The sequence below is a fragment of the Labrus mixtus genome, chromosome 7 (assembly GCF_963584025.1).
Source record: "Labrus mixtus chromosome 7, fLabMix1.1, whole genome shotgun sequence".
Classification (NCBI taxonomy): domain Eukaryota; kingdom Metazoa; phylum Chordata; class Actinopteri; order Labriformes; family Labridae; genus Labrus; species Labrus mixtus.
This window is the reverse complement of record NC_083618.1, coordinates 28288189-28306015: the sequence shown is the minus strand read 5'-3', so window position 1 is coordinate 28306015 and position 17827 is coordinate 28288189. Positions and strand designations below refer to the sequence as shown.

General features: G+C 42.3%; 3 protein-coding genes across 4 annotated transcripts in view; 2 read left to right on the top strand and 1 right to left on the bottom strand.

Moving 5' to 3' along the window:
• Window positions 1-4376, top strand: part of mtmr14 (myotubularin related protein 14) — a 29006-nt gene extending 24630 nt beyond the window's left edge. For both annotated transcript variants that reach the window (XM_061041512.1, XM_061041511.1), the window contains one exon: window positions 76-4376. In XM_061041512.1, coding sequence (XP_060897495.1) covers window positions 76-256 — 181 coding nt within the window. In that variant the 3' untranslated portion in view covers window positions 257-4376. The remainder of the gene's footprint in view (window positions 1-75) is intronic.
• LOC132977113 (zinc finger and BTB domain-containing protein 49-like) overlaps window positions 3093-17827 on the bottom strand; it is a 273628-nt gene continuing 258893 nt past the window's right edge. Inside the window, exon 3 of the mRNA XM_061041522.1 lies at window positions 3093-3291. The gene's annotated coding sequence lies outside the window, so the exon portion shown is untranslated. The remainder of the gene's footprint in view (window positions 3292-17827) is intronic.
• Window positions 6661-17827, top strand: part of LOC132977117 (copine-9-like) — a 144651-nt gene continuing 133484 nt past the window's right edge. Inside the window, exon 1 of the mRNA XM_061041527.1 lies at window positions 6661-7178. Coding sequence (XP_060897510.1) covers window positions 7102-7178 — 77 coding nt within the window. The 5' untranslated portion in view covers window positions 6661-7101. The remainder of the gene's footprint in view (window positions 7179-17827) is intronic.

Genomic DNA, 17827 nt, shown 5'->3' with positions numbered 1-17827 from the left:
CCTTAACCTTTATCTTCCTGTCTTCTTATCGGGCTCCCTGCCGTGTCCTCCCCCTCCTTCCTCTCTCCTCTCCAGGTGTCCCTTCCCCTCTGAGCGTCAGGCCCGTCTGGAGGCCGTGCGGGAAGTCTTCCTGGCAGCCTACAGCTCCACCGTGGGCCTCAAGTCCTCCGCCCCCAGCCCCTCCGGCGCCATCACCGGCCTGCTGGAGCAGTTCGCCCGCGGGGTGGGCCTCCGGGGCACCAACGCCATCGTCTGAGACCGCCCGACGTGACTTCAGACCTTCCTCCTGCTTCCATCCATCAACATGTCTAGACTCAGTACAATAAAGTGCCAAACATCTCTGTTCACGTCAGGGGGGTGAAGCATTACTTTATCTTTTCTTGAAATTCCCTTGATTTTGTTTTGAAATCATACATGCCCCGGATTAATGATTTATTTTGTTTGTGCTTCAGCAGCTTTTTCTCTGGACTTTTAATCTTCGATAATGAGCTTCATCTGTTGGGGGAGGGGTAACGGTTTCAGCCACGGTATCAAAAAGGGATCGTTAAATGTAAAAAAAAGGCTGAGCGCTTGAGATTTGTTCCTCTCACAAGGCAGAACATAAAGAAGTCCTCCGTTCTTCCTTCAGCTTTTTGTTCATTTTTTTAAAAAAATTGTAAAAGATTTCTTGCAGCGACCGTCCCATGTACAGGTGATAGTTTATTATTATTTTTTCTCTCTTTTGTTTTTGTGCTGCTATTCTTTATCGATCCCAGCAGAGGGAAGCGCTTTTGTTCGTATAGATTCTGTTCACTCAGTGAAGCAGTGACATGAATCCTCGACGACACTGTTCAGCAGTCGTCAAAAATAATATCAAGTTTGATCTATTGGAGTCGGTGCTCGTGTTTCGTCAGGTCAGAATCAACGACCCCGTATACTCTGCAGCATGATTATGAATTTCCGACCTGGATGTATCCCTCTCTCTGACACAAAAATACTCAAATGTCAGGCATCAAAATGTGCTTGTTAAGTTTCTTTAATTAAGATAAAGATCTTGTTTTTAGAGACTTCACAAGTACCCGTACTTGTCAGGTGAAAATTGTTTTTTTTTTGGGTGTAATGAGAGAGCTCTGACTGGAAATTAGACAAACACCTCTGCTAAAGATTTGAGTTTCTGCAGCGCTGTTCTGACTCAGTCCAAAGACAAACGGTGTTCACACCTGTTCTGAAACATCACACCTGCAGGCTAGAAGAGACAGCTGTCACAGAGGAGGGACGAGGGCCCACGTTCAAGAAGACATGAGCGTGCACACTGCCGCAAGAGGAGTTTAGGTCCTGGCTTTTATCTCACCTGCAAGCATGTCGTCTTCCCCGTGTTTGGTCTGCTGATCGTAGTCAGAGAGTTGCAGAATTTGGTGCAATTCAGATTTAAATTTTGAAGAAAGAGAGAGCGGGTTTCATGCCTCGTTGATGAACCAATAAGCACTTGTTTTTCCGTGATGAGTGATGAGAAAAAGGTGCATCAGAGAGGAAAAGTTGACCCTCTTTCTTACAGTGTAGTTTATAAAAAGTGAGCACCCCACAGCCAGTCGATGCTATTTTAAGAAATCAAAGATCTTCTCCGTGAACGGGATCATTTCAAGTTAAAAGAGACGAGGACTCTGCTAAATCGCTTCACACAGCACACTTTATGAAATGTTACTCCAGCAGCAGGACGGTGACAAGAAAAGTATCCGAGCAATGATCTCATAAGAAATCATTCTGCATTCACAGGATTCACGCAGACGTGAAGGCGTCGAGCTTAACATTACGCCCCTACTCTTTTTCATGGACAAACATGAGCGAAGGATACACCCAAGTGCAGCTCGTCTTCCACTCTGTAAATAATCTTCAAATCCTCTCATGGATTCATTTTCTAACAGGCAGCTTGATGACAAAGCAACACGCATTACTAACAACAGACACAATACTTATTTATTGAATTGATAGCAGTTGATTCTTCACACTCAATACATCTCCACCACAGCTCCCAGCCAGCCTTTCAGTCAGACTATTTATTTTTAGTTTCCACTCGCTGTTATCAGTGCGAGCTCTACGTCTGCCTGAATCATCGTGAATGCAGAATCTCAGTCGTCTTTATCGCCCTGGTTTATTATTTTTTTTAATACATTTTCTCTGTTATAACTCAAGTGAATACTCCTCCTTCAGTAGCACTGACACGGTAGCACACGAGGCGCTGAGCGTTGTGGTAGCAAGTTTATAAAACCGATGCGTCTTCGATCTTCTTTTTCTCGTTTTGAAGAGAAGAGTCTGATTCTCTGATTCTCTGATTCTCTGATTCTCGGCCTCGGCTCAGATTTCCCCACCCAGCTGCAGACAGACGTTTTCTTACCTGGGCTACTTTCGACGTCGTTTTGTTCTGGAGGGATGTGATTTGAACTGAACTTGTCGGTGTTGCCAGCTGCTGTACCTCAGGACCTTTTTTGTTGTTGTTGTGCCTTTTTTGATTGAGCAACACTGAATCGGATCTGCACCTGTTCTGGGTCCGGGTTTGAAGAGTTTCGGGTGTTTGCAGCTGGTTGCTTTTTGGAAGTTTGGGGGGGGGGGGGGGGGGCTGTAGAGCATTATCAGCGTTAACTTTTTGCAATAAGTCTCGTTAAGGTTTCTGCTTTAATCGTTCACCTGGTTGCAGGATTTGAGCCTTTTACTTTGTTGCACAGTAGCTTGAAGCTGTGAGGTCTCATGGACGACCCTGACGAGGGGAAACATCAGTCAGTGGACACGTTTTCATCCACACTCAGAGTTACAGAAAATGTTGTTACCTCTGTCGCCCCATGTGTTTTACCGGTTAAAACTTTAGGATTTGTTATCGATATCATGTCTGCATTCAGTTTGGTGCTTTTGCAAGGACGTTTTTGCTAACATGGGCATCAAGACCTCAGGAAGAAACGGCTAGCTTAGCTTTCTTTAAAAGTCAAAACACAATGCAAACCAACCTGTTTGAAATCTCTTGATTCCACTTTGTTCAAAACATATATTTAAAAAAGGTCAGTTTGACATAATTGGGAAGTTATGTAGTGAAACTTTAAATAAAACAACGGGCCTTTAAACTGAAAAGGACAGTTTAAGGCCCCGTGTCCACCTAGCGTCTTTCTTGAGCTGGCTGTGCGCTCAGTAGCACTTGCATGAAGCGTTCATGTGCTGAGAAGAAAAGCACTGCACGTCCCGTCGCTATGACAACAGATTGTTGACAACAGCCGCTGCATGACCGACACGGCTCCGTTACCTTTTAACTGTATGTTTTTTTATATCCTACACGGTTTATTTCCCGATCAGACGCGGAGCAAAGAGGATGTTGATACAGGACACGATCCGTAGGCGGCTAAAATACGGGGACTATCACACATTTTGAAAAGAGCGCCGGTGACGTCAACAGCACTTTTCTTAAAGTTGAACTTGAGCGCTCGGAGCCGCAGCACAAAACAGGCAAAAAGAGACGCTGGGCCCTTGATTTTTTTTTCTCCAGGCGGCCGCTTTCTGCTGTGAACGCTCTCTACTCATTGAAAACAACAGAAATAAGATGCTTGCGCTCAGAGAAAAAAAACCGCTAGGTGGATACAGGGTCTAAGTTCGGGTTAAACCAAGAAGAATCGTGTTGATCGTTCAGTTTTCAGTTTGTGTTTGGTGGATTTCGCAGGCGAGCTGCTCTCCCTTAGTCCAAGTCTTTTTGCTAAGCTAGGCTAACTACGTCCTGTTTTGAACTCTTCACGTACAGATATGAAGCCAGACTCCCAAGACTGAATTTTTGATTAAACACATTTCTCTAAATGTTTCTGTTCTCTTTCTGAGCTTTAAAAGAAGTTTCACTTTTGTATGCCAGTTTATTCAGACTTGTGGGCGTGGCCTCATCTTCCTGTCATGTCTTAAACTTTCTCTTTGTTTTCGTCTGTCCTGAGGAGGATTTCTAATATCAAGCTGCTGATCGGACGATTCTCCCAAAACAGCATTACTGTCGGTTTCAAGCTGCTAAGTTTGTCCTCATCTTACGGTGCTTAAAGACTCTTAATGATTTCTTTCTCACTCAGTTTGTCACTTTTTTTTTTTTTTCACTCACTGGTTTTTTTTTTTGCATGAATTTGCAGTTTTATCTCAACTGCATCATTTAATGGTTTTATTTGTTTTATTTTTTTTATGACAGAGTCTCTTATGAAAATGCTGCATTGCACTCGTCCGGATGTTCTCTGTGTAAAGAATATTCTTTGTACAGTTGATGCATTTTAATTCATTGAAACTTTTTTTTTTTTTTTTGTTTTCTTAATTGTTGGCGGTCGGCAGGCTACAAAGTGAACCGAGCTGCAGGTGGCAATTCTGAATTAAAACAAAAATGTGACTTGCTTTATTCTCTTTGGTTTCTTGTTTAATTGACTTTATCAGATCATCTCTTTGTGAAGTATCATTACTATCCATGTTGAGATGTGTTCCCTCTCTACACCACACTGTTTGCTCCTCTTCACCAGCTGAGCTGAGGTCAGGATGACTTTATTAAGTCCGAAGTCTCCGAGGAGAGTTCAACAAGAAATCTGAAATATTGAAAATTCTTGCTGCACAACTTCACAAATTCTAATCTGAAAAGATTTATTTTTGGACCTTATGCGTTTATTCAGACAGGATAGGAAATATGGAGAGTGGGGAACGACATTTGGGAAAGGAGCCACGGGTCAGACTCAAACCCGAGTCACCTGCTCGGAGGACTAGCCTCCATAATGGGGCGCAATCTAAACCGCTAGGCCATCAGCGTCCCCCCCTACTTTCCTCTTTAAAGTCTCCATGAAACAGACCTGCGAGATTATCTACCTGCCGAGTCGAGACTTATTTCCAACTGCAATGGAATCAAACAAATCACAAGTTAGGAGGCGGGACATAATGTTGGGATGAATTTGTTTGGATCGTTTTTGATTGGTCGAAAAATTAGTGAACGCCCCTCAGTGCAGGATGAGTCACCAGACATGAATATTTTCATGTAAAAATACTCAAATGATCATCAAATGTATTTGAATGAAGCATCATCTAACAAAAGAACACCGGATTAAAACTGTGAAAATGTATTTTTCACTTCAGTGGGACTTTGAATGTTGAGGTCAGAGGTCAGCCCTCACAGCGAGGCCTCAGCTGGACTAACGCATGCTGAACTCAGTAACCCTCTTTTTCAATCAGCCACATCTCCCCGCTGTCTCGGATTGACTCACTGAATTACCCATCTGCAAAATATTTATCCTGCTGATTGACTTTTGATGGGCTTACATTGTGCTTGCTGCTGATGACATGTGGGCGGCTGAATGGGTGTGATGAGCTCGGACATGTAGGCGGGGTTATTAATGCCAGAAAGAAAAGATACAAACATGACATGCTGCAAACTGTGTCGGCTGTGTCGAGCTCCTCTCCTCCTGACACGGAGCTCCCGCCTCCTCCTTTTTCTTACCTGTATACTATCTCTGGATAGATGTGTTGTACCTGTTGTAGAGCACTTTAAAGCACGTTTGGAGAATCTAAAAATAATAATGTTTCCCCGTAAAGTCTATGATTTGAAACATCAGTGAAGAAAAACCCCAGTCATCTTGCATTTTGCCATTAAAATTTCTGCACGTACCAACTTTAACTCCAATAAATAAAAAGGCTGGCAGTCTGTAAACTACTGAACAGTCTCTCAAAATGACTCTTCAAAGTTCATCATGAATAAGGTTTTTTACCCAGAGCCAAAATGACCACAAAGGGGTCCTTAAAAAAAACAACAACAAGCTGTTGATTAAAATAGAGTTTTACATTAAATCTGTCTGGGGGGGGGGGTCATGGTACCCTGTTTATATGAGGTTAAATAATACTGTTTATTAATGTTAGGTTTACTTAAGAAACTCAAAAACATTACCCGCATTTTGAAATGTTTGACTCTGATATTCTGTTACCGCATCAGGTGATCTGTGTTTGGGGGCTTGTTGATGATAACGTGTTCCTCGACATTCAGCAGCAAGAAGCTGCAGACATTAAAGTGAAACAAAGGCATGAGAAGCTCCAGCTTTATCTAGAGACATCTCACCTTTACCTGTGCATTAACTTGAGGGACGTACCAGCACCTCTCTCTCTCTCTCTCTCTCTCGCATGGCACGCTATGGCTATAACAAACAGATTAAAAAAGACTAATAGTCATACTGCACGAGTATCGTCTCTGTTTGGGAGACACTGTGATCAATACATTGGACTTGCAATGAATATTTTCTGCTGACAATATTTCCATTTTTAAATAATTCTTTGGGATTAAAAGAAAAGGAGAACTTAAAAGAGCTGCATCTCTGGAGCTGTGGGTTGAGTATCGCAGCTTTAGAGTTTAGCAGTGTTATGGAAGCATCGTCAACATTCAAATCCAACTCACTGTTATTATGAAGAATTCAGATTTTTTTTCTTATTATTGTTTGTCTTTATGACAGATATAACCCCCATCAAGGTAAGACAGGAACTCTCCTCCTTTGTGGTTTATTTTTGATATAATGATCAACTCACTGTTAATTATCCATCACATCAAAAGTGACCGACATCTCTAAAGAAACACCTTTAACTTACAGTAGACTTTAGATATATTGTACCTTCATATATAGGAATACGTTTGGGTTCTTTGGGTTCTCTGACTTTTTATCTCAGTCCTCTTCTGGCACTGATCACCCTCCATACATGAAGCACAAGTTTCCCCAGTCACAGCTGAAGAACTTGTGGAGGTCTCTGCCTCCACCTGGCGATGGGTGGAGAGAAATGAGGAGCTTCTGGATACGCGTCTCTCTCTCTCTCTCTCTCTCTCTCTCTCTCTCTCTCTCTCTCTCTCTCTCTCTCTCTCTCTACTCTCTCCCCCCTCTCGCCATGAATGAAAGCCTCATCCTCAGGTATGCCTTCTAACCTCCCTCAACAGTGCTCCACCGACCGTCAGCAGCAACAACTACTTCTACCGGAGCCGGCCGAGTCCCTCTCTGGCTCTCATCCTCCCCGCGAAGGAAAACCAGAGCTCTAATACCAAGTAACAACTTCAAGAAGAAGAAGAAGAAGTGATTTAAAAAAAAAAAAAAAAAAAAATCTCCAGCCATGGCGACTATCGGGGATTTCGATCCACTCAACTCCATCGTACCTGCGACTAAGATTGAAGTGACCGTCTCCTGCAGGTAAACACACCGCGTACATGTTATGTTACTTGTCATTCACTTGTTTTCATTCACATTATCACACATTTCTTATGCTTGGTAGGCTTTTAAACTCAGCGTTGGCTCTGATTATCTTGTGCGTAATTTCGTGCATTTTTTCTCTTCCATCTTTGACTTTTCTCCTCCTTTTTTTAGAGTCAGTTAATGTGTCTTTATCGTGCACGGAGCAACTCTTTTTTTTTTTTTTTTCCTGAGGAAGAATTTGCATGTTTCTGTGGGTGTAGAAGCGAGTGGGCGTGCAGTTACCAACTGTACCAGGATTTATTCTGAGTACCTTGGAGAGCTCCGGAGAGCGCAACTCTGAGATCACATGAATGCGTGGATATTAAATGTGCCATACTGACAATACAGAAAAGACAGACAGAGAGAGAGAGAGAGAAAGAGAGAGCGCGCTGATTCTGCTTTGAACAATAGTTATTTTAATAAGGCCTATAGAAAAGGAGAAAAGAAAGGGACACATTCATCTAACGATACTACAACTCATTGTATAAGCTCCATCTAATATTAGCACATGGCAGCTGTACTACAACAGCAAACAAACTGCAAGGCTCAGCAGGAAGAGTAGAAGTACCCAACATTAGGTTATGAAGATGGTGCTGTATACAAAACCTAAAATGAGTATTTTTTAAAAAATTAATTTTAATTTTATTTCATTCAAACAAGCAATAAAGTTAAGAAAAACAAACAAACATAAAACCTCAAATTTTGAATGAAAAGGAGCAGAAAGAAGACTAATCTTATAATATCTGCCTATGAATTAAAACAAAACAAAACACTTCATTCAAAGTGTTTCTTTAATGAGAGAAAAAGTGAGTCATATTAAAGTATAGATTTGGAGACTGGAGAGCATGAACATATGTAGGCTTTTTGAAGTGTGCATTCATTGACAAGTCTCAAACGTTAAACATCAGAGGTAATGGAGACACAATAAAGGAAAATAAAAAAGGAGATAAGTAAGAAGAGTGAAGGTATGCTGGCAGGCAGCTGCTGCAAAAATGTAAATGACGACCTGTTTGGTTCTGCACACAACTCAGTAATAAAAGAAGAATTCAGAATAGGAACCATGGACGTTTTTAACCATTGACAGCTGAATATCCACTCCATTGGGAGGCAATGGGACGGACTTCCCAGAGACCAAATAGAGGAAGGGGTGTTAATTGGGCCTGGAGTTTTTGTTTTGAATTTGAATATCTCTTAAGTCTCCTACAGACGGTGCATTTTTTTTGCAATCCTGATAGTTTATTGCGAGCCACACTGTGCAGGTTTAGATGAATGTTGGGTACAACATGCATGTACATGGTGTGATGAAGGACCTACCTAGTGAATGTGAGGCATTGTCAACACGCAGCGTCATCAGTGTGCATCAACCTGATAGGGCTGGGGTTGCCATGGCGGTCAGCAGAAAGCGAGCTCTTGGTGATAGTGGTGTTCATGTGCGTATAAAAAAAAAAAAAAACAAAGAGGAGGAATTGTAAAAATGTGGACACGCTCGTGGCTACATGTGGGATGCCAGTGTTGCACAGAGAGCTGGAGATCATTTGTGTTATTGTGCAGCTCTGGCACCTGTGAGGTCGCGCTGATTAGTGTGTCATTTTGTGCTGCATTTGTTTTTTGTTTTTTTTTCAAGATCCTAGAAGCATTCACATTGTGAGATGAACATGTTACGTTTCTGAGGCTGTCAGATATTTGTCGCCCCTGAGATCAGTCACCTTTGATCCGCTGTCACAGGTGTGACCAACGTTTGGAGCCATGACTGATCATCTCTCGTCTGGGACAAGATATAGTCCAAACTGTTCAAGTGAAGGTCAAATTGGCAAAAAAAAAGAAGTCCTAGGTATCCATTGATGGGTCATTTATTGTTTTTAATTACCAAAAATTGCAAGCAAACTCCTGCACACTAGTGTCTAAAGGATACAAATAAGTTTTCTGAAACATTGCCAACATCATTTGACTCACTCTTCTCTTGCGCACTTGTCTTATGAAATAGACACACTGAGTCACAGCTTCAGTACTTTTCTATAGTGTTGATCTTTAGAAAGAGAGACTGGATTCTTTTGTGTGGAGAGTTTCAGGAGGACATTTTTGACGCCCTGCATTTAAAGCTTTTTAATTGGTTATTTATGGAAATGGCGGTGAGGCTGTGGTTGACTGAGGCTGTGGTGCAGGGGCCCAACGTGAAATGTCTTCATCGGGATCCAGAAATCCTGGAGACGCCCCTGAGCCATTCCTCCATATTAAAGCAAGATACCCTTTTTATTTTTGAAGTCCTAGTTTCCAGGCAACAATGTAGGTGGTCATTATCAGTTTAAGAACCTTAATACCAAACCTTTTAGATAAATAATATAAAAGTCAATGCAAGAGAAAAGAGTCTTTAAATAACACCCAGCCTCAAGTATCCTTTTCTCTTTGCAGAGTTGAGAGTGTTGACACAGTTATGTTTTGTAGTGGGTTGAATGAATGAAAGTTTATCTGCTGAATTACATTTTATACAGTCAGAGTTTATGTACAAGATATTCACCAGAACTACATTTATGTATTTACAAAGCAAAGACGGAGATAATGCTTTTGGTTTTCTATTTGTTCTTGTGCACCAAATGTGGAAACTTTGAGTTGTGTTTGATTTGATGATTGGTATGATGACGATGTGATCCTCTTGTGGCTGGTTGTTGTATCCTGCACATCCAGCATTAAGATGTCATTTTGAAACCTTCTAAAAGTCCTAATCAGTATGAGAGAAGCACCTGAGGAAATCTGTCTGTAGTCGAGGCTGAGCTCTTTGGTGAGGCGGGTGGAAACGTTTCTTTAACACGGCTTTTAGTTTGAAACATAAAAAGGAGAATCACCAGGAAGTATAGTTTGCACCTGCAGCATGAGCAGAAATAATCCCTTTAGACAAAAGCAATTTTATTTTCACGTGGCTCATTGTGACAAAGCTGCTCCTGGTCCCTCCGAGTCCTGGATCGCAGCAGTCCAGAGGGGTTAGAGAGAGGGTCTGTTTCACTCCATGACACTGACAGAATGAGGTTGCTCTGAGGGGTCCCATGCTGCAGTAACACTGGACATCAGCTCTGTGAAGGGTGGGGGGGGGGGGGGAGAGAGAGAGAGAGAGAGAGAGAGAGAGAGAGAGAGAGAGAGAGAGAGAGAGAGAGAGAGAGGGAGAGAGACAGAGAGAGACAGAGAGAGAGAGAGAGACAGAGAGACAGAGAGAGAGAGAGAGACAGAAACAGAGAGAGAGAGATACAGAGAGAGAGAGACAGAGAGAGAGAGAGAGAGAGAGAGAGAGAGAGAGACAGAAACAGAGAGAGAGAGAGAGACAGAGAGAAAGACAGAGAGAGACAGAGAGACAGAGAGAGAGAGAGAGACAGAGAGAGAGAGAGACAGAGAGAGAGAGAGAGAGAGAGAGATTTAAAGGAAATAAATAAAGGACTCTTGGCTGTGGAGTTTGATTACGTGATGATGCCAAACAGGTGTCATTAATTATTTTAACACTTCAGCTTCCTGCTCCTGTGCATTTTGTCCTGTGCTGACTTTCTGGCTGGATGAGCAATAAGAAATGTTCTTTGTGACATGTGGGCTTTGCAGAAAGATGCTAATGATAAATAAATCTCTGCTGAACATTATGTAGTTTACCACAGATCAGATTCTCAGCTCCCAAAATGGCTTTTTCCTCAACTAGATAAAAGAACCACAGGGACCCATAGCTTATTTGGCTGCACCTGTACCAGCGCTGCAGATGTGTGATGACTTTGTATTCCAATGTTAATTATAATTTTAGACGTTGCTGTATGATGCACACTCAGTTGTTGCTAAAATGCAAAGCAGAACATGTCTTCAGCAGCACCAACCACGCAGGTTCAAGTCTTATCTGCCTGCAGCCAATAGGCGAAGTTTTATCTCAGTAATTTATAAGGGTTATTTTCATTGGAATATAACAAAAATCTTAAAGTAAAGCGAGATATTGAGGTGTTTTCCATCTGGCAAAACTGACCTATCGTCATATGATCAGGAGTCAGGGTACGCAAAGTTGCTATTAGCCTAGCGCCGTTTGACACAGCGCTGCTGCGTTTACGTTCACCTCATGTTCTAAATAATAAATAATAGTAGCTTAATAGTTAAATGAAAAGGCTGCACATTGTTTTTTACAGTTAGAGGATGGAAAACACCTGGAAAAACAACAACAAAAATTAAGTTTTTTTATGCAAAGCCACAGGGAGCCCCTGGAGAAGGTGACAGGTTACCTTTGGTCTCAAGGCCGGTCTACCGACTAAAGGGTCTCACCTCGGAATGGAAAGCATTTTTACTCGGTCTTGTCACGGTCTCAGACCTTGGACTCCGGTTTTTAAATCAAAACCACCACTGAAAGGCCATTTTCCTCGTCATTTCTGATTAGAAGGAAAACTCCCCTTTCTCAAAGAATCAACAACTTCAGTTCATTCATAATTTCACTTTTATCCCCCGGTTAGGACTGCAACCTTCCCGGTGTTACGGTCTAAATGAGTGACACGCACGCTGCACACAAGATGATGATGATGATCTTGTCTCGCCCTGCCTTGGTCTTGGTCTTGATTCGGTCCCGGAGCACTCTGGTCTTGTGTATGTCTTGGTCTCTGTTAGTGTGGTCTTGACTACAACACTAGCTTACAGACCCCCGCCCTGGCAGCAAAAACTCCAACAGAAGTTTAACCACAGTGCAGTGAAGCATTGCTGTACATCGTAGAGACTTTGGTAGAAGCCACAGAGAGACAGCACACAAAACCGGATACAACCACGAGAGAACGAAACCAGCACATGAGCCGACATCAAGACTTTCTCACTCTCACAGTCCAGCATGGAGCAGAGTTCAGGAGGAACGAGCTCCTGCTGTGCAGTGACGCATAGAAAGAGAGGTTTGAGTTAAAACACTCCAGATAGAATACATAATAACGATCACTCTGATCGCCTTCTCAATACGGAGTGAGTCAGAAAATTAGAGTCTTTCAAAATAAGTTCTCTTCAAATCAAACATTTGAAGTTCTATGAAATCTCAAGAAAAGTTTTGCTCTTTCATAACTTTTTATTTTTTTACTGATATGTGACGTACTGTGTCACGCTACTTACTGCTTCACTTAACTGTCAGAACAAATACAACAGCTCTGACTAATGAGACATTTGGAGTTAAGACATGCACAGAAGGAAGCTGGAATAGACGCCACGCCCCTTGTGCTCGCCGAAGCACCCGTTTAAGTCACTGATATTCTCCTGACCTGGCTGTTCATGCTCTTCACAGCTGGAGACTATCCCTGTGAGACGGGAGGGGGGGGGGGCAGGGGGGACTCCTGAGGTAAGACGTAAAGTAAAAATCAAAACGGAACTAGCGGACGAAGCAACAGTCTGCTATACGACGCTCTATCGTTCAACGTTATCACACTATCAAATAAAGAGCGGAGAACAACATACTGATGAACAGAAAACGTAATGCAGATGTTTAATTACGTGCACAGAGATCTTAGCGGTCACATGAATGCACTCTATGCACCGTGCAGCACAGTCACAGTATATAAACGTCACTCCCCCCTCCCATTGGCTCGAGGTGAATTCTCCGGAGAATATCCTGCTGCGTTCTCACATCAGCTCAATCGGACTTGCTGCGGAAAAAAACACTCGGGGGGCTGTCAGGAGAAACTCCGGGTGAAGTCCGAGGGGAGAAAGTTAGCTGTTTGCGTTCACACGTACAGCTCCTCCTGGAAATATCAGGAGTTTTTCATGAGTTTTCTGCAAGAGTGAAAGCCCTAATAAAGTGGAAAAGCACCCTCGGGTCGGCACAGTCCACAACAGAACAGATTCCTGGGTCAGTTAGGAGAAGACATGTTTATGGACAGTTTAAAGATTTGTATTGTCAGTTTTCGTTGTGTTTTCTCTCGCCGTTCCTCCTCTACTGCGTTTGGAACGCTGCAAAGAGCCTCATGATGTTACCTACAGTCTTTTTTTATATCGAATAACTAATTAAAACTCAGAGAAATGTAAATAGATCAGCATGATAATCACTATGGCGACGGACCCCGGGTTAAAACCTTTTTTTGACCTTTATTTTATCCCTAAAGTGTGACCCATGTCCCATCTGTCAACATGGAGGAGGCGGGGTTTATGACCTTTACTGCAGCCAGTCAGCAGGGGGAGCTCTAAACATTTTGGCTTCACTCCAAGGCGGCTGTTTCAGTCTCCTTCTTAATATGCAATCAGTGCTTTCTGCATGAATTAGTTTTTTTTGTGACTCTCTTGGGCTTCAATAACAATTTGAATTCTGTATCAGTCACACTGATACGATAAATAACTTTTTTTTCGCTTTGAGTATGACATGCATCAACTTTTTTCCAAGGTGAAGTGAATCACCAGTCGAACCTGTCACCCGAAACAAACTTCTTTGTTGTGCGGGTGGATTCGAGGTCACATTGTTGTGCTGTTGCATCGCGTTGATCTTGTTATTTCTTCTAATCTGAGCGACTGCTGCCTCTCCAAAACATGACAACGCTTGAACTCTGCCGCGCTTCTACACCATCAACATCCTCCTACCTCCGATTCTCTCATCCTCCTCTGTCTGACTCTGAGATGTGTTCTGACACACACTTGACTCTTGGATAGTTTTTAAAGCGTTTCCATGCAGCCACACTGTCTCATTATTGGCGTGACCATCGACAGGAGAGGCAGGTTATCCGGAGGTGAATATGTGACTTTATTTCTCCCTGACTTGGCTGCTTGTTTGCACTTTTTTAAAATCTTAAAGTCAGTCAGATTGTTTTGTAATAGGAGGAGGATTTGCCTGAAGGAAAAAAAGAAAAGAAAACAAATCTCTTCTCGCTCTGTGTGTCAGAGCTGATCTATTCTCTCCCATTGCTCTTTTTTTCCCTTAATGGTTTCATCCTCAATGAGCCCGGTTGTCTTGTTGTAGCTCAAAGCCTCTGCAGGTGGTAATGAGGTGGATCGCTTTCCCCATTCAGGTTAAGACGCTCGACACTGTTCAAATGGACAAAACAGGAGGAGAAAAGGGAAACAGGAATCCGGGGGGAGCTGGGATGATTCATGTCCCCCTGCACAGAATGAGTATATTTATGTCATGAAAGGCAGGCAGCTGCTGCTGACCACTCACATCTGCTTCAAGTATTTAGTACGTGACATGTGTTTGACGTCACATGAGGACATGAAAAGAAGAAGAGACCCCTCTTTTGTATCGGCTAGAGAGATTCAGAGGAAATACTTAACTGATGCTCAGCAGTATTCCCGTTTAGATTCATTAAAGTAATAGATTTTTTTTTTCTAAACATGTGATTCTGTATAATTTATTATTTCGTATTGAAATATTTCTGTGGCCCAAGCAACTGGAGTATCACAGACTTTACATCAGAAGTGACGTTAGTAATAACGACATCACCCATGGTTTTGTGGACTGCCATTTTGAAGCATTGATTCCTTCATGATTGGCCCTGGCCTTGTTGGATTGTTGGACTCTTTAGAGACCTTATTTGGATTCTGAAAAAGAGCGAAAAAGCAAGTTAACAAAGTTTTGCCTCAGGCTAATTCATTAGTCGGATAATTAGATTAAATTAGATTTAATGGCAGTGTTTCCATTAGTGGTGGTGGCTGGCCAGAATGGTTTATTTATTAGACTGAAAAAGGACAGCTTGTGGGATGAGGCTGACTCGCGGCTTGCTTGCACAAATCTCAGGTAGGAGAGCGAGCAGTAACTCTAAAGTCTACTCATCATAACGCTGTGACATCTTCTCTGCAGCGAGGTCAACAACAACCTTGGCTTTCATGCATGGCCTCGCTCTAATGATAGATGTATAAGAGACGCAGAAACCAGCTAATTAATGCTAACATATAAATAACATAAATTAAGTAAAAAAACAAATGGAACACAATCACAGTAAACGTAACTGGACATATCATTTGTCAGATATCTGAATTTTAATTTAAGAAAAAAGATGCAAAACACTGCTAAGTGGCAAACTTCAGTTACTAGAATTAGCAGCTAGCAGCTAATAACAGTTATGCCCCCAAATATGCAAAACATATTAAAATTAATATTTGCCATCCAGTTGTTGTTGAATAGAAATGCTTAATAAAGACTGAACTTATTTTTTTTCAAGCTGAAAACAGATTTAATTCTGCTGTAAAGTTGGGCATTTAAATATGGTGCCCTATAGGGATTGACTCACATGTGGAGCATGCCCCTAGTGGCCACTAAAGGAATTGTAGTGTATGACACTTCCATGATGTCGTTTCATTTTTCAGCTCCTGAGTTTCCCTTTTAGCCTTTTCAGCCTTGAGGGAATATCATTCCATCTTGCATAAACATCCACGAGGATGATGTGATTTATTATTCAGAAAAGTCAACGCTCCCTGTGAAATCACAAAGAGACGTTTTTTTGGCCAAGCATGAATGTGCTAATTACGACAAAGTCACACTAATGTTACGCAGGCTAAACGGACAAAAAATGACTTTATATCCAAAAGTTCTGAAGCCGACTTCATGTTCAGCAAAAAACCTTTCTCTGTGCATTTTCAGCGCCATGACTATACGAAAGGAAAAGGGGACCATATTTCACATTTGGTTGGACGTTTATTTTATGACACTATTCCGTTGTCTCACCTTGAAACAGCAGTGGGTGTTCTTAAGTCTTGTGTGCTGCAGGTTGTAGACGTGTGAAGCATCCTCATTTTGGAGTTTATAGCAACGTCATAAATATATGTGAAGCCTCGTCTGCTGAAGGCTGCAACATTGTGTTTTGTTTGAGCAGCTCTGTCCGTGAGGGGCAATACTACAAAGTTCCAGGAATGTGTGTATAAGTGGGCTTACAGCGAGGAAGGCTATATTGGCTTGCAGACGCTCTTAAATGCAACGTTAAGGACATTTCAGCTCCTGGCTTCGCTCAGAGCTCTGTTATGAGCGAGTCGCTTTTCACTTAACAGGCTTGTACTGGGTCCAAATCTGCCACACTGTGTTCCGCCGTGAAAAATAGATCCGTAACCAAAGGGAGTTATTCTGTTGTGTAAATACACAAATCTGCCATGATCACTTGTCAACGACAATATGGCTGCTCGGCCTTAAAGAGCAGGTTTGAGGAATGACTCAGGGCTGGCTGCAGTGTACACACGGTGTATCAGAGTGTGTAAACAGCTCTGTCAGATGATGTGTGTATGTGGGTTAGACAGGCAGTCAGATACTGTGGCAGGAAACACAGCTTCTCCCCTGTCTTATATAAGTGGCAGCCTGCCTGACTGCCACCCAAAACGCTGCTCCTCTACATCGCATTAGACGAGCTGAGCGAGGCAGCCACCCTGCAGTCTGCAATGATTCGAGCTGCCATTCTTTCAATGAGACACTTACAATATATGACCTCCTTCTTAAAGGCTTTATATGCAATTTTTTTTTTGATCCAGCAGATGTCGCCCTTGAGCACCAGCATGAAACCGAAACAACTTGCGCTGCATTGTTGTGTTAGCATGCTAATGCTAGCGATCTTTATTATGCTCGTATCTTCACACTGCATGTAAATTTACCTGAAATGAGCGTGATGTAGAAACACAGTTAAGCAGTGAGTACAGTATGTTATTCTTCTTTTCTCTAGTCCCTCAATTAAACAACTTTTATACACGAGGGGAGGAGTCAGCCGGCCGTCCTGACGATGTAAACAAAGTGAAGATAGGACTCTGAAAACTCTGAAAACATCACAGACAGTGGGACTCGGGTGTTACACCCATTGTAGACAGTCATGACTCACAGAGTTATTTTCAGAGGATATACTTGATTTATATTACATTTAAGTGTGAAGGCATATTAAGCCTTTAAGCAAGCAAAATATATATTATTATATTATATATTATAATATAATGAACTATTACCCAACCCCTGACAAGTAGCATACAGAAAGAATGACGATAACTTCTTAAAAATCGACTTGATGAACGCTTGTCCAACTTTGGTTTCCCAACAACTCAGAGAGAAATCTGTCTGTTTCGCTGCTTAATTTCTCCCCTGTGTTCATCATGAGTGAACTTATTTTCTGTCTTTGTCTGGTGTTTGTTGCTGGGCAGAAGGTGTACAGTGGGTTTATCAGTTCTTTTCCACTGAAAAAGAGCTCCCTGCTGCTTCTGGAAACAAGGTTGCTCAGAGCAACAGGGAGGGAAATACTCGGTATAGCTGAGTGGGGGGGGGGGGGGACTGCAGAGTCAGGTGATAACTATTTTTAGGCCTGTTACTATGAGTGACAACTTTCAAGTGTCACATATATGCATGCGTTTCCACTGATGGGGTTAGGTCGTTTTCTTCAGTTTTCACGTTATTGAAGTTTTGGGTGACAAGAAAAAAAAGAAAAACGTGTGTACAACTGATTGTTCAAAGTGTGTGTTAAGTGAGTGAGCCCGAAGAAAGTGACAGTAAAAGTGAGCGGAGCGAGGGAAAGGTTAGCACTGGAGCTGTCAGTCAGGCAGTACTTTTACAGTGTGGGCTTGTGAGTGAGTGAAGACTGCAGCTGCACAGTGTGAAGCTCCTGTCTGTTGTTTTTCCATCTGCTGGGAAAAGGAAAGTTATTTTGTTGCGGTGATGAAGATCTTATCTGGGACTTTCATGCTTA